The sequence below is a fragment of the Spermophilus citellus genome (assembly GCF_964194105.1).
Source record: "Spermophilus citellus genome assembly, chromosome: 2".
Taxonomy (NCBI): domain Eukaryota; kingdom Metazoa; phylum Chordata; class Mammalia; order Rodentia; family Sciuridae; genus Spermophilus; species Spermophilus citellus.
The window spans coordinates 225,313,320-225,327,321 of NC_138183.1; the positions used below are offsets into that span (position 1 = coordinate 225,313,320).

A 14,002-nucleotide genomic window follows, 5' to 3' on the forward strand; every position below is an offset into this window, starting at 1 on the left:
TTTTGGTAGTAGTGGGATGGAACCCAGGGGTACTATACCATTGCGCTATATCCCCAGACCTTTTAATTTTTTATTTTGAGACAAGATCTCACTAAGTTGCCAAGGCCAGTCTAGAAGGCCATCCTCCTGATCATGCATATATTTTAAGGCATTACTTAACTCAGAAGGAAGTGGGAAATGGAGGTGAGGAAGGAAAGTTTCCTTTTTAAGCATAGGACTTCCAATTCATTTGGTTTCCTGCAAACAAACTGTCTGATTCCATCAATTTTCTGGCCCTTCTCTCCAATTATAGGATCAAGATAAAATCTCTAGCTTTTTAAGGCCTGGTAGAGTGCTTGCCTAACATGTGAGATCCCAAGTTCAATTCCCAGATTTTTTAAAAAAATGCTTTTTTAGAATAGCATATGCAAATTAAATGAAACCTTTAAAAGGGTATTTTAAAAGTCATATGTGTATTTATTCATTCAACAATCATATTTGTTGACCTAATAAATTGTGTCAATAGATGCAAGGGGCTCAAGATATTTAGTACAGAAGATATAAGGATGAATTAAATACAACACTGCCTTTATGGAATGCATGATTTGTGAGAGTAAAACCCAGATACACAACTAATTGCAATGCAATATGATAAGTGTTAAGTAGAATAGCAATTGGAATAAAACACTGTAGCACTTCTGAAAAGCCATCAATTAATTTTCCCTGGGAGAGCTAGGGAAATGTTTTAGAAGATGTTTTGTTTCAATCTTAATTAGTACTCCGGACTCATCCCAGGGGTGCTCTACCACTGAATAACATCTCCAATCTTTTTTATTTTTTGTGATAAGGTCTTGCTAAGTTGCTGAGGGCCTCACTAAATTACTGAGACTGTCCTCGAACTTGTGATCCTCCTGTCTGTTTCCTGAGTCAGTGGGATTATAGGCATGTGCCAATGTGCCCAGCTTCATTTGAATCTTAGTGAATGAACAGGAGTTCCACAGGAAAAAATGAAATGAATCCTAGTGGCTTGGGAGGCTGAAAATAGGGGGATGGCAAGTTGGAGCTCAGTCTAGGCATCTTAGTATGACCTCATCTCAAAATATGAAAGTAAAATGAGCTGAAGATGTAGCTCAGTGGTAGAGTGCTCTGGGAGGCCATGAGTTAAAATCCTAGTACCACACATACACACACACAAAATAGAATGGTTGTTATTATTTAAAACAAAAACAACATTTATTCTAAACTTTTGATATTACCTAGATCAGTCTTGAAGCAGCTAGATTGGGGATGATATAAAACAGATCATGGAAAATGCAGAGTTGGGAATATATTTTCAGTAGGGAAAAATATTTATTTACATATACCAAAACATTACATTATATCCCATAAAATTATACAATTATGACTCATCAATTAAAAAATGTTAAGTTAAATGATTTAATGATGCTAATCATAAACATGTTGCAACATTTGACTTTAGGATAAACTAAGAAAATTTCATTTGAAGGGCAAAGGAACATCTGACGACAGGATATATTATTTAATACTACTCATTTGGGCACAGTGAAGCATTCCTGTAATCCCAGAGGCTAAGGAGGCTGAGGGCAGCCTCAGTAAATTAACAAGGCCCTAAGCAATTTAGTGAGACCCTGTCTCAAAGTTAAAAATAAAAAAAGCTGGGATGAGGCTCAGGGGTTAAGTGCCCCTGGATTCAGTCTTTGGTACCAAAATAAGTAAAAATACAAAAGTTTTCCCTTAATATCTGTTCTTTGATCAATGTGGCATAAACTAATAATGGTGTAAGAGATGACAAAGGTTTTATTGCCACTTGTTTGCTATTGCTAGCATAACTCACTTTTTTTGAGGTTCTGGGAATTGAACCCAGGGGTGCTGTACCACTGAGCTACATTCCCAGCCATTTTAAGAACTTCTGAAACAGGGTCTTACTAAATTGCCTGGGTTGGCCCCAAACTTGCAATCCTCCTGCCTCAGCCTCCTGGGTGGCTGGGATTACAGGCATGGGCTACCATGCCCTGCTCCCCATAACTTACTTTGAGTACCAGTTATGGTCTCAAACTAAGTGCCATAAAACATTTATAGTATGCCACTTCATTTCTTAGCTTTTCCACAGAAACGAAACTTTAAACTCACAAAAGTAGTTTATAAATATAAAAGTTATTTGGAAAACTTATTGTATTTAGATTCCACATTTCCAGTATGCAGAAATAAAAAAAAATGTAATGGAAATTTATGTTACTTCTCTGTAGGATCTTACATTTGGCAAATTCCTTCCCCAATGAAAATCACTTTCAAAGATATCTTTAGTAAATGCATACTGTAATTAACTTAAAATTGCAAGGTCAGTTTTGTCCACAGCTTGAATTCATTTGTAAATAAGACTACTTAACTTTCCTTCCCCACCCCAGGACCTGGCTCCAAGCTTCGCAGGTGCAAAAGGGTTTACAAAAAAGAATGAATAGGAACAAAAGGATGTAGGCACCAGGAGGAAAACAGAATCTCCCAGGACAAAATTAATCTCAGAAGGATTAGTAGCCCCTGTACCAGGTAGTCCTTAAATTTAAAACAGCTTTTTAAATGGTCATTAGAGATAGTGTATCAAGATTATCAGGTCTTCCTCTACGCCTGTCTAGATTTGCTAAAAACCTTTACCTTAGGCTTATCTTGAGGGATAGATTGCTGTGCTAAGCATGTAATAGGTGTTAAACCAATATTGATTTTTAAAAGGTGGTCATTAAATATAACTTCACCGTTATTTTAACTTTGGCTGAAGGGCCAAGTGATTTCTCTGATCTCTTAATTTCCTCATGAGAAGAAACACAACTGATAGACAACAGAAAAACCTCAAGTAGTCATTAAAATTACTCCACACCAACATCTTGGAAGTCAGATAAGAAATGTTTGGGTAGAGTCCTGCAGAGGTTCCGAATCTCGACCAAAAAAAAAAAAAAAAAGCCCAACACACATTGCATACTGAGTTAGACTTATTGTTATAAAAGTCATCCAGATGGTAGTTGGATTGATCAACGAAGAGCCAGTATTTATTTTGGAATACAAAGATTCAAAAATCTAGAGTGGGAAAATCCCCAAGTTGGGGGATGGGGACAGTTAATAAGAACTCCTGGGAAAGGCCCTTTCAGCGAGGATTGGAAAGTAATACGTTTGAATTTGAATTTCTTTGAATATAAATCTCCTCTAGCAGCAGGAAAAGGGTCCTTTTGCCCAGCAAGCTTTGGGCAGGAAGGGAGTAAACGGAACTGTAAAACAGCCCGTTCAGCTGTTTCTGGTTTGGGGCGCAGAGAAAGAAATAGCGATTTGGAGATTGAGTGTCTCTGAATCTCTCAAAATAATCCGAAGGGTCAAGTAATGAACTCCAGGAAAAGCGCTGACAAGCCTCCCGCTTTGCGGCACCCTAGGCTGCGTTTCCGCTCACTGTCCCCTCCCTCGGTGGGGCGATCGGGAAGCGCGGCCCCTTCCCACGCGGGCGCAGTGAGAGCGGACAGCTCCCCTCCGGGCAGACGTCCGCGGCCCGCGGGCTTCGGCTGCCGGGTGCTCTCCGAGTCCCCGGGGTCGGCCGGGTCGTCAGACTTCGCCTCCTTAGCCGTGGCTGCCCCTCCAGAGCCGACCGGTAGCGGCGGAGGCCTCGCCCGCGCCCGCCCAGCCCACGAGCTGCGAGCGCGGGGCGCCGAGGGGAGGCGGGGCGAGGCCGCGGGGCGGAGGGGGGCGGGAGGTGCATCCTGGGAAATCCACCAACATGGGGCGCAGCGGCCGCCGCCGCCGCCGCCGCGAGTCCCGGCCGCTGGTGCCGCCGCTTCCCTGACGCCCAGGCTGGAGCCTTGCAGCCTGCCGCAGCCCCGGCTGCCGCGGTACGGACTCGCCCGCGCGCCCTCCTCCTGCCTCTCCTCAGGGCCATGTGAGGGGGCAGCTCCCCCTGCAGCCGCCGCCTCCTCCTCCTCTTCCTCCCCCTGCCCCTCCCTCCCTTCCCGCCCCCCTCACGCAGGGCCCTAGAGGAGCCCCCATTGCAGCCCGTCCTCCCTACGCCACCCCCACGATGGACAGGAACTACCCGACCTCGGACTTCGCCGACCCACCGCCGCCGCCCGCGCCCCCCGCCGCCCCCGCCGCCCCCGCCGCCGCCTCCAGCGCCGCCGCGCAGACCCCGACCCCCGCCTGGGCCTACGAACCCCGAGCCCCAGCAGCCGCCTCTAGCCCCAGCTGCAGCAGCGGCAGCAGCCCCATCCTCAAGGCCAGGTAGGGAGGGTGGGCGGCGGGGTCGCGGTGGGCCAGGAAAGGCCGGGGATGCGTTTGGGGCCTTCGCACTGCTGCAGCGCCTCTCAGGGGTCTGGGTCGGGCGGGGAGTTCTCCGCTCGCCCTCGCCCCTCTCGGGAGAGGGGGCTGATAACTCCTAGGGGGTGGTCCCGTCTGGGTGGGGGCGCCCAGCGCAGCATTCGCGTATGGAACTGGTTGAGGACCGCGGTTGACGGGAGGGCTGGGCGGGAGTCGTGGGGCTCCGTCATCTCCCGGTCCTGGTCTCTCACATGGTGAAGTTTGGGCTCGAGACCGAACTCGGTATCAGGGAGATCCAGGACTGGCTCTGGGGGGCGAGGAGGGCCCCGGATAATTCGGGGCAGTGACATTCCATTGTATTGGAACCTGGGTGACCGACAATGTGGTCTTGGGGCTCTGGCGGTGTGCGGGTGGGGGAGGTGGGAGAGGAAGAGGAGCGGGGCCGCGTCCCTGACACTGGGTGACCCGGGAAGGCTGGGCTACCGGAGCACCCCCGGAGCGCGACGCGCGCGGGGGAGGAGGCCCGGCGGGGCGGGAACGCGGAGTTGGGGCTGTGTGACATATGTTTGCAGTGGTGGCCAAGATTAAACCATTTCTCTTCGACGAGTTCAAAGTTGCTGTAGGGTTTTCTCCCCTTTTAACAACAGCAGGAAGTAAGGAATCTCTGTTTGCTTTCTGTGCCTTGGGGTGACTGAGTTTGGGAAGAAATCGGGGGCTGCTGATCAGTGAAAGCCATAAAGGTTGAGGAACCAGAGCATGCTTCACCTCCATTTCGGCTACTGAAGCCTGGGTTTATTATGTAGCGCGGGGTTCAAGAGTTCATCTTTCCTTCAGCATAACCAAGGGAACCTAAAATGTTGACTCCTGCTTGATATTTAAGCTTGCAAGGAATTGTGTAGTAGTGCCACACTTTGAAACGGTTCCATTTGAATGATAACTGGAAGGCGTGGTCTGGCTTGGAGGATTCGGGAGCCGGGTGTTTTAAAGCCACCTCTCCCGAACAATACTGTATCTGGTAGGTGCAGCTTCTGATTACAAGGACTTGGGAATCCTGGGTTGCTAATGACTTCATCCTCAGCTACCAACAGGAAGCTTCATGGGTTTATGATCTCATCAGATTTCTTCATTATTTTCACGACAGAAGTGAACTTTTTTTTTTTTAAACTTTGTACATTATAGTAGTCTAGATTGCCTTCTTTGTTTTTATGGAAGTTCCACATTCATGATTTGGGAAATATGTATAGCTGGTCTTTGTCTTAGATTGTACTTTGGGATGATTGTGAAAGAATGAGAAAAGGGAAATGAGCCTCCTTAGAAAATTTTAGACTCTTTGTTTAAGTGACCAGGGAGTTAAAAAAAGATAATAGTGATATGCCAATTTGATGTTCAACGATTAAACCTTTTAGAAATAGCTACAATTTGTTGTATATATAAACAAGCCATTTTGAGGAGGTTTATGTAAATGTTGGCACTTCTCCCATTATTTCTTTTTGGTGATATTTAGCTATCAGTTTTCAAGTAGCTTTTACATTGAACATGATAAATTATAAATTACTAATTAAAATTACTTTCTCTTCAGTGAACAGCAGTGATAGGTATCTGCCTCATTTTTTTGTGTGTTATAAGTGAAAAATGTTTGTTAGGTAAATGAAACTGAAGGCTACCTAGTTATTTTTGTTATTTCTTTTATCAGAATACTTCTCAGGCAAGAAACTAAAATATACTTATCATATTTTCCAAATATTATTTACCAAAGTAACAAAATGGGACTTCCCAAACATATCTGAAAACAGTAAGTAGACAGAGTTGGAATTGTTAATATAAAAGATATATTTTCTGTTTATTGTAAGTTATTGATTTTTAAATGATATCCCCCCTTTTGAATTTTTTGGAGGTGGGGTCAGTCACATTATAGCATAGAAAATTCAGGCTTCTCCTTCCTCTACAAACCTGCTTTGTTAACATCTTGTATTAGGATCAGGCCATCTGTACAGGGCTGCTCACACTTCTTAATTCTACCTCATTTTATTTTTCAAACTGTGCAAATGGCCCCTTATTTCAGTTACATCAAAAGTACCATAACTGAAATGTCTTTTAAGTCTTTAAATAACCTACATTTCAGAAGCTTAATCATATTTTTATAACATTTAAAAAAGCTTTTTCATAATTCATGTTATTAGTTGAATGTTTTGTTTCCCTTTGTGGCAGTTTCTTCTGAAGGTGCAAATGAGTACTAGCTGTGATGATGTAATATGGATACTTAGCCATAACGAATTAGCCTGTCTGTCACCTTGTTTCCTATAACCTGTTTAGAAATTGACAGATGGTAATGACCAGTCGGTTATTGACATGGGATCTAACATCCTCCTTTACATCTTGGTCCTGAAACACAACATTTTTATCACTTGATGGGAAAGGGCCTGATAAACAAATTTTCATGAGTTTGGAACAATACTTTTTTGGATACAACTGCTCTATCAGATATTAGATAGTCTTGTTATTTTAATGGTTGGAAAATAACAATGGAAAACCAGAGCATTTTTCCTCAAGTGGGGCTTATGGAGAGAGTTCTGTCCCTGAATGTTTTTATTTGTGCTCTTCTCAGTTTTAGGAACCATATGAACATGTTCTTTCCCAATCACCATTTAGTCTGATATACCTTTTAGGGGGCTGTTTTAGGTACTATACGTATCTTTGCACACTCTTTGCACACTCTTGGAAATAAGATAGTCATCAGGCAACTCTAAACCTGCTACCCCTTTCTACATTGTATTTAAATCTTGTGCAGAACAAGAAGCAGCTTAGTGTTTCATCAGGTAGATGTTGTCCTTATATTTGAATATGCACCAGAAAAATGTCTGAATGGAAATACTTTTTTTTATTTTTGATGCTGGGGACTCGACCCAGGGATAGTCTACTACTAAGCTACATCCCCAGCCCTATTAATTTTTTTCTTTTAGTTTTGAGACAGGGTCTCACTAGGTTGTGGAGGCTGGTCTCAACTTGTGATCCTCCTGCCTCAGCTGGGATTACAGTTGTGTACCACCATGTTCAGCTCCTGAATAAGTTTTAAGATTTTTGAAAAAAAGATCTTGTAAGATCACAGTTGATAAAGCAATAAGGACAATGCCAAATTAGTGGGGAGTTATTTAGTGTTCACTATTTTCCATAGAAGTACTGTTGGAATAGTAGCTATCATTTACCTCAAGAGTTAATTTGTGCTGTATTATTACTATTATTTTTTTTCTGCAGTGTTGGGGATTGAACTGGGAGGCCTGTGCATGCCGGCAAGCACTCTATTACTAAGCCACATCCCCAGCACTAATTTGTGCTATTTTAAAACACATACATATTAATTTATTTAATCCTCACAGAGATTCTTTAAGGTAAGTATTATTTTTGCCTTTACTTATGAATGAGGAAACTGAGGCATAGAGACATTAAGTTAATATATCTAGAACTACAAAACTGACAAGTATTGAAGCTAGGATTTAAATCTGGGTGCTGTGAGTCTTGAGCTTGCATGTTTGGCTACTATACTGCAGTGCTTCATGGTAAGATAGTTTAATGCTGTAATTCGCCTATATTATGGTTAAATGAACTTTTGTGAGTTGGCCTAGAATCCTGAACATCAACATCAACATCCTAATTTCAGTGTTCTTTACCACTGTTGACCATTTCCTAACTGAAACATGCTTCTTTTTATGTATATATATTTATGTATTTTTTTAGTTTTAGGTGGACACATTGTTTGTTTTTATGTGGTGCTGAGGATCGAACCCAATGCCTCATGCATGCTAAGCCATCGCTCTATCACTGAGACACAACCCCAGCCCTGAAACATGCTTCTTTGCATTTCTGCACTGAACTTTCCTGTTTTCTTTCTGTATCACTGGCCTACAGTTTTTCTTTTGTGTTTCACTAGATTTTATTCCTCTTCTATTTAATATCTACATTTTGTTGTTTACTTAGGGTTTGTAATTAATATGATTTCTTGTCTGTTTTATGCTTTCTTCTGAGGCTATCACATCCATGCCCATTTTTTAAAAAATTTTTTCCATGTCCATGTTTTTAAAAACCATATCAGTGAAAATGTCCATGTTTATGTTTTCAGCTCAGACCTCGTGTGAAGACTTAGTCACATATCCAGCTACCTTTGTAACCTTTGACTTGGATATATAATGGGCATTTAATGATGAGCTCGTTTCCCCACTCATCTCACCTTTGCTTTTCTAGTGAGGCTCATCTCAGTCATACTTCTCTCTACCTGATTTCTCATTCTAGAAACCTGTACATTGTGTTCTCTGTCACTAAGCCCTAAAGCTTTTTTTTTTTTTTTTTTTTTTTAATGGTACTGGGGATTGAATCTAGAGCACTCTACCACTGAATTGTATCCCTAACCCTTATTAGTTTTTATGTGAGACAGGGTCTTGCTAAGTTTCTGCAGGTAAGTTGCCAAGGCTGGCCTCAAACTTGCCATCCTACTTCAGCCTCCTTAGTCACTGGAATTATAGGTATGTACTGCCATGCCCGAATCTACTTTTAGCCCCCAGCCAGCACAGGCTTCATAAGTGAAGGTTCTGTAGGTGAGAAATCTGAAGGGAGTCGAATTAAAGAGACGGGTTCTAACTACCTTTAAACCAGCTACAGGACAGCTTCTCCTACCTCCAGCCTCCAGCCACCTATTGTGGTAGCTAGGTTTACTGAAGAAGCTAGTGAGCAAGAGAGAACATGCCTGGGAGTGGACTTTTATTGGGGAACAAAAAATTCTGGGGAAAATCCCATCCAATGAAAATTAAGCGGGGCAGTGTCCTAGGGTCAGGTGTGAAGATTGGGTATTCGGGTAGTGGCCAGACAGGATAGTGGCCTCCACACGGACAAGCCCCCGGACCCGAGAAGGGTGGGGAAAGCTCTGGACACAAGGATGTGTCTGAGCGCCTCTCGCCCAGCCAGGGAGGTAACTCAAATCATGTGCAAGGATGGCCTCCCACATCTACTGCTTTTAAAAAATCTCTTAAATATACCTTGGAGTTTTCCAGTTTGGTTTCCACTGCTCCACACTAACCCAGTCTGCCATTATTTTTCATTTGGATAACTTCAGTAGCTTTCTAATAAGTCACTTTAAACCAGACCCTTTCGTTCTTCCCTTCGTCATTCTCCTTATACATCCAGATTGATTTTTTTTGTACTGAAGATTGAACCTAGGGGTGCTTTAGCACTATGCTGCATTCCCCAGCCTTTTTTGTTGTTTTGAGATAGGTTCTCACCAAGTTGCTGAGGTTGAACTTGTACTTGTGATCCTCCTGCCTCAGCCTCCCAAGGTGCTTGGATTACAGGTATATACCACTTCACCTGGGTAGATTTTTTTTATATATATATTTTAGTTGTGGTTGGACACAACACCTTCACTTCACTTGTTCATTTTTATGTGGTGCCAAGGACCGAACCCAGAGCCTCAAAAGCTCTCCACCGCTGAGCCACAACCCCAGCCCAGGCAGATTGATTTTTAAAAACAGATCTACCAGTTTGATCCTGTTGGTTCTGGGCTTAACATCTTTTTGTTTTGTTTTTGTTTTGGGGAACCAGGGATTGAACTCTGGGGCACTCAACCAATGAGCCACATCCCTAGCCCTATTTTGTGTTTTATTAGAGACAGGGTCTCATTGAGTTGCTTAGCACCTGGATGAAGTGCCTGAATTGTGAGGCTGGTTTTGAATTGGCAATCCTCCTGTGCCCTATCCCCCGCTGGAATTACAGATGTGTGCCACTGCCTGGCCTTGGGTTTAACATCTTTAAGCCTACTTAATGGCTCCTCCTAGGGTCAATGTGCCCCGTATGCACCTACATTTACAACCCATTTAAAATGTTGTTAGCATTTGGATCATCCTGAATTCTTCCTACTTAAGGCCTTCATATATGCCCTTTCCTCTACCTAGATACAGTCACTCTTTTCCTACTTCCCAGACTGACTTCTTAAAGTATCTTATATTCAGAAACCTGTTCCCTTCCAAACTTACTCCAGTTACTTTATGTATATATTTCCACAGTACATTTTACTTTCATATCATTATATACCTATATGGTATTTACATAATCAGTGTCTTCCACTTTAGAATGGAAGTTCTTTGAGGAACCTTATCTGTTTTGCTGTTGTAGTATTATTTTTAATATTTAGCACTTACTCTTTATATGCTACATACCTAGAATATAGTGTTACTTAATACTTGCTTATGGTATGAAAGCCAGAACTCAACTTTTGTGTGGGAATTGGAAGTCCCTTTCGTCCTGTTGTAGCCGTCAGTGCCATGCACCCACTACCTTGTAGTAGGGACCAAGATGAAAGGTTTAGTGTTTTTGTGATTATCATTGTTAAAAATGACAGGAAATAAGCAACTGCTTTTCTTCTCTCTTTCCTTGCTGTGTTTTCTGGAAAAATGAGTATTAAAATATGTCTACCAAAACACAGCCAAGTTTTTTTTTTAATTCATTAAGCAAATATTTGAATGCCTAGAAGATATGAGGTTCTGTGCCTTCATCCTCAAGTATAATATTTCCACATTGAAGCTTGAGAAATTTAATGGAAGCCACTTATTTATTCATTCATTAAAATGTACTGAGCATCTTTGAATTTATGATACTCAGCTAAGTTCTACAAGGTACCACAGAAATGAAAAAGACATTATCTTGCCTTTTAAAGAACTTGGCATTTGGGCTGGGTTTGTGGCACAGTGGTAGAGTGCTTGCCTAGTGTGTGTGAGGCACTGAGTTCAATTTTCAGCACCACATATAAATAAATAAAGAAAATAAAGATCCACCAACAACTAAAAAATATATTTAAAAAAAAACAAACTTGGTAATCTACAAGGGTGACAGGTATACTTGCTGCTTTGCTGTTTGGCTTCTATGTTGAATTGTCCAAGAACTTGGAGATCCATCCTCTTTTTTTCCCTCTCCAGGTTGCCATATATATGAGATTTTATTCAAATTTATATTGATAAATATATATATAGATTCATATCTAGCATCTGCCATTGAGCAGATATTTCAAACATATGTCCAAGACGAGATTATCATCCTAACACCTGGCCTGATCCTCCTTTAATAAATAATACCACCATTTACTTTGTTGCCTGGTTCCAATAGTTTGGAACCATCTATAATCATTTCTTTCCTCCCTGTATATATCTGGTCCCCTCAACAGAACTCATTGATTTGATCTCTATACTCAGTTTCCATAGTTACCACCAACTCCTTTCCTTACTTTCCATTGGCCTTCTTGCATTTAAATATGCAACAGGCAGAGTTAACTTTTCAAAACATAATTCAGATATCATTACCTTGCTTAAAATCTTTCAGTGTTATTCAGAGTAAAATTCAAGTCCTTAGCCTATAATAAGGTCTTATGTGATCTCAGCCTCAACTAATTCTCCATCCTTAGCTCATTCCCATCCCTCCACCATCCTTTAGTCACATTGACTATCTCTTTCATGAAATGTGCTAAAATTACTCATGTTTTAGAGCTTTTGCACTAGCTGTTCTCTTCACCTAGAGTTCTCTCTCCAGGTCTTTGCTGATTTTGGATATTTAGGTGTTTTGCAAGATGTTTCCTCTTCTCCAACTGCCCATCTAAATTAACTTTGCAACACTATCATATCACAGAATTGTTTTTTTTTTCTTGATAGCATTATCACTCTCTGAAGTAATTTTGTTGCTTTATATGTATCATTTAGTACTAACCACTCTTTTCCACATATCACTAGCCACCACTAACAATCCGTGTTTCAAGAGAATAGTGCTCTTCTCTGTCCTATGTTTGGGTTTATATTTTGACTCTGCTACTTTCAGTGTGATCTTACAAAAGTTTAACTTTCTGTGCTTCAGTTTCCTTTTATGAAATGATATGATTTACACTTTTATGTGTACGTGTATGTGTGGTAATGGGGATTGAACCCTGGGGCACTGTACCACTAACAGATGTCCTCTCCCCAGCTTTTTTTTTTTTTTTTTTTTTTTTAATTTTGAGACAGGGTCTTGCTAAGTTGAGGAGGCTGGCAACTGGTACAAACATGCTTTAGAGACATAGAGGAGAAAAGTTTATCTGGTTCAGGGGGCTCATAGAAGCATTTGTCAAGTAGATTAAATACAAATTGATTGAAATTGTTAATATTGTGGCTCAGCAGTAGAGTGCTTGCCTAGCATGTGCAAGGCCCTGGGTTCAATCCTCAACACCACATAAAAATAAATAAATAAATAAAGGTATTCTATCAAACTACAACTAAAAAATAAATTTAAAAAAGAAGAAATTGTTAATATTGCATCATGGAATAAAGGATTGGCCCTAAGGAGCTTCCAAGAACAAGTATTCCATGAGGAATAAAGGTGATTCTATTGGGCCAGTTAATGACTGGGCCTTGAACTGGCATAGGATCACTTATGTCACAGTCTGCTAGTCAATTCTGTCCTTGATCAAGTAGAGTCATTATGGGAGGGAGATTATCAAACATGTGGTTCATTGAGGAGCTTATTGGAGTAACATTACTACAGAGTATTAGTGCTAGATTTTAGAAGTTTTTTTAGTTTAGTCTCTATGAGGGTTAAAGAACTTTGAAAGGTTTTTCTTTAAGAAGGATAGTGATATCCTTATCACTCTCTCAAGTAATTTTGTGTTTGTGTGTGTGTGTGTGTGTGTGTGTGTGTGTGTGTGTTTTGTACTGGTATCAAACCTAGGTATGCTTTACTACTGAGTACATTCCCCAGCCCCATTTTCATTTTAAGACAGGGTCTCCTTAAGTTACCATGTTGGTCTTGAACTTGTGTTCCTCCTGCCTCAGCCTTCTGAGTAGATTTGATGACAGGCATATGCTACTACACTCAGCTGATTTTTTTTTTTTTTTTGAATTTAAGAACAGAATGGATTAGAATTGGCAGAGATAAAAAACAGGATACAAGATAAGAGGTGATTCACTAGACCAGACAAGAGAGAAGTGATAGGAAATTGGTAAAGATATGTTGGTGTAGAAAGAAGTAGATGAATGTGAAAGATCAAAATAACCTGGGGTGTTGTCAGGGTACATAGTAAAGGGTAAGAAAAAAGTAAATTTTGAGCTGGGTCACCAGAAAAATGATTACAGTGAACTAAAAGATGTTTTTTAAAATTTATTTTTTAATTGAAAAAAGTTGTGCGGAGGTTGGGGGGTGGGTGGTGGTGCATACCTATAATACAAGTGATTCGGGAGGTAAGGCAGGGGGATTACAAGTTACAGACCAGCTTCAGCAATTTAGCACTGCCTTAGGCAATTTATAAAAATAAAAAGGGATGGGGATTGCGCTGGGGCTCTAGCTTAGTGGTAGAGCACTTGCCTAGCATGCATGAGCACTGGGTTCAATCCTCAGCACCACATAAAAATAAACAAGATAAAGGCATTCTGTCCATCTACAACTACAAAAAAATTTAAAAGGCGGGGGCGGGGGATATGGCTCAGTGGTTTGCCAATGTCTTGGCTGAGCACAAGATCACAAGCTACCACACAGCTTTGTCGATTCAAACAGCAATTCTTTATTCCCGAACTCACACCGGCCTCTACACACGTTCTGGGGAAATCCCAGTTCTGCTGCCGCCCAATTCACCTACTCCACGAGGCTTTCTTTTCCAATATACTTTCTGAATCTCACGAGAACTCAATGGGAGCTCAGGCAGCAGGAACGCCCTATTTCCAGC

General features: G+C 41.5%; 1 protein-coding gene across 2 annotated transcripts in view; it reads left to right on the forward strand.

Moving 5' to 3' along the window:
• Positions 1-1,287: 1,287 nt before the first annotated feature.
• Positions 1,288-14,002, forward strand: part of QSER1 (glutamine and serine rich 1) — a 95,104-nt gene continuing 82,389 nt past the window's right edge. The window contains exon 1 of one of the 2 annotated variants that reach the window (XM_081279971.1): positions 1,288-3,863. In XM_081279971.1, the coding sequence (XP_081136097.1) occupies positions 3,364-3,863 (500 nt within the window). In that variant the 5' untranslated portion in view covers positions 1,288-3,363. Of the gene's footprint in view, positions 4,249-14,002 lie in introns of both variants that reach the window. The other variant, XM_081279972.1, reaches the window with a different exon arrangement.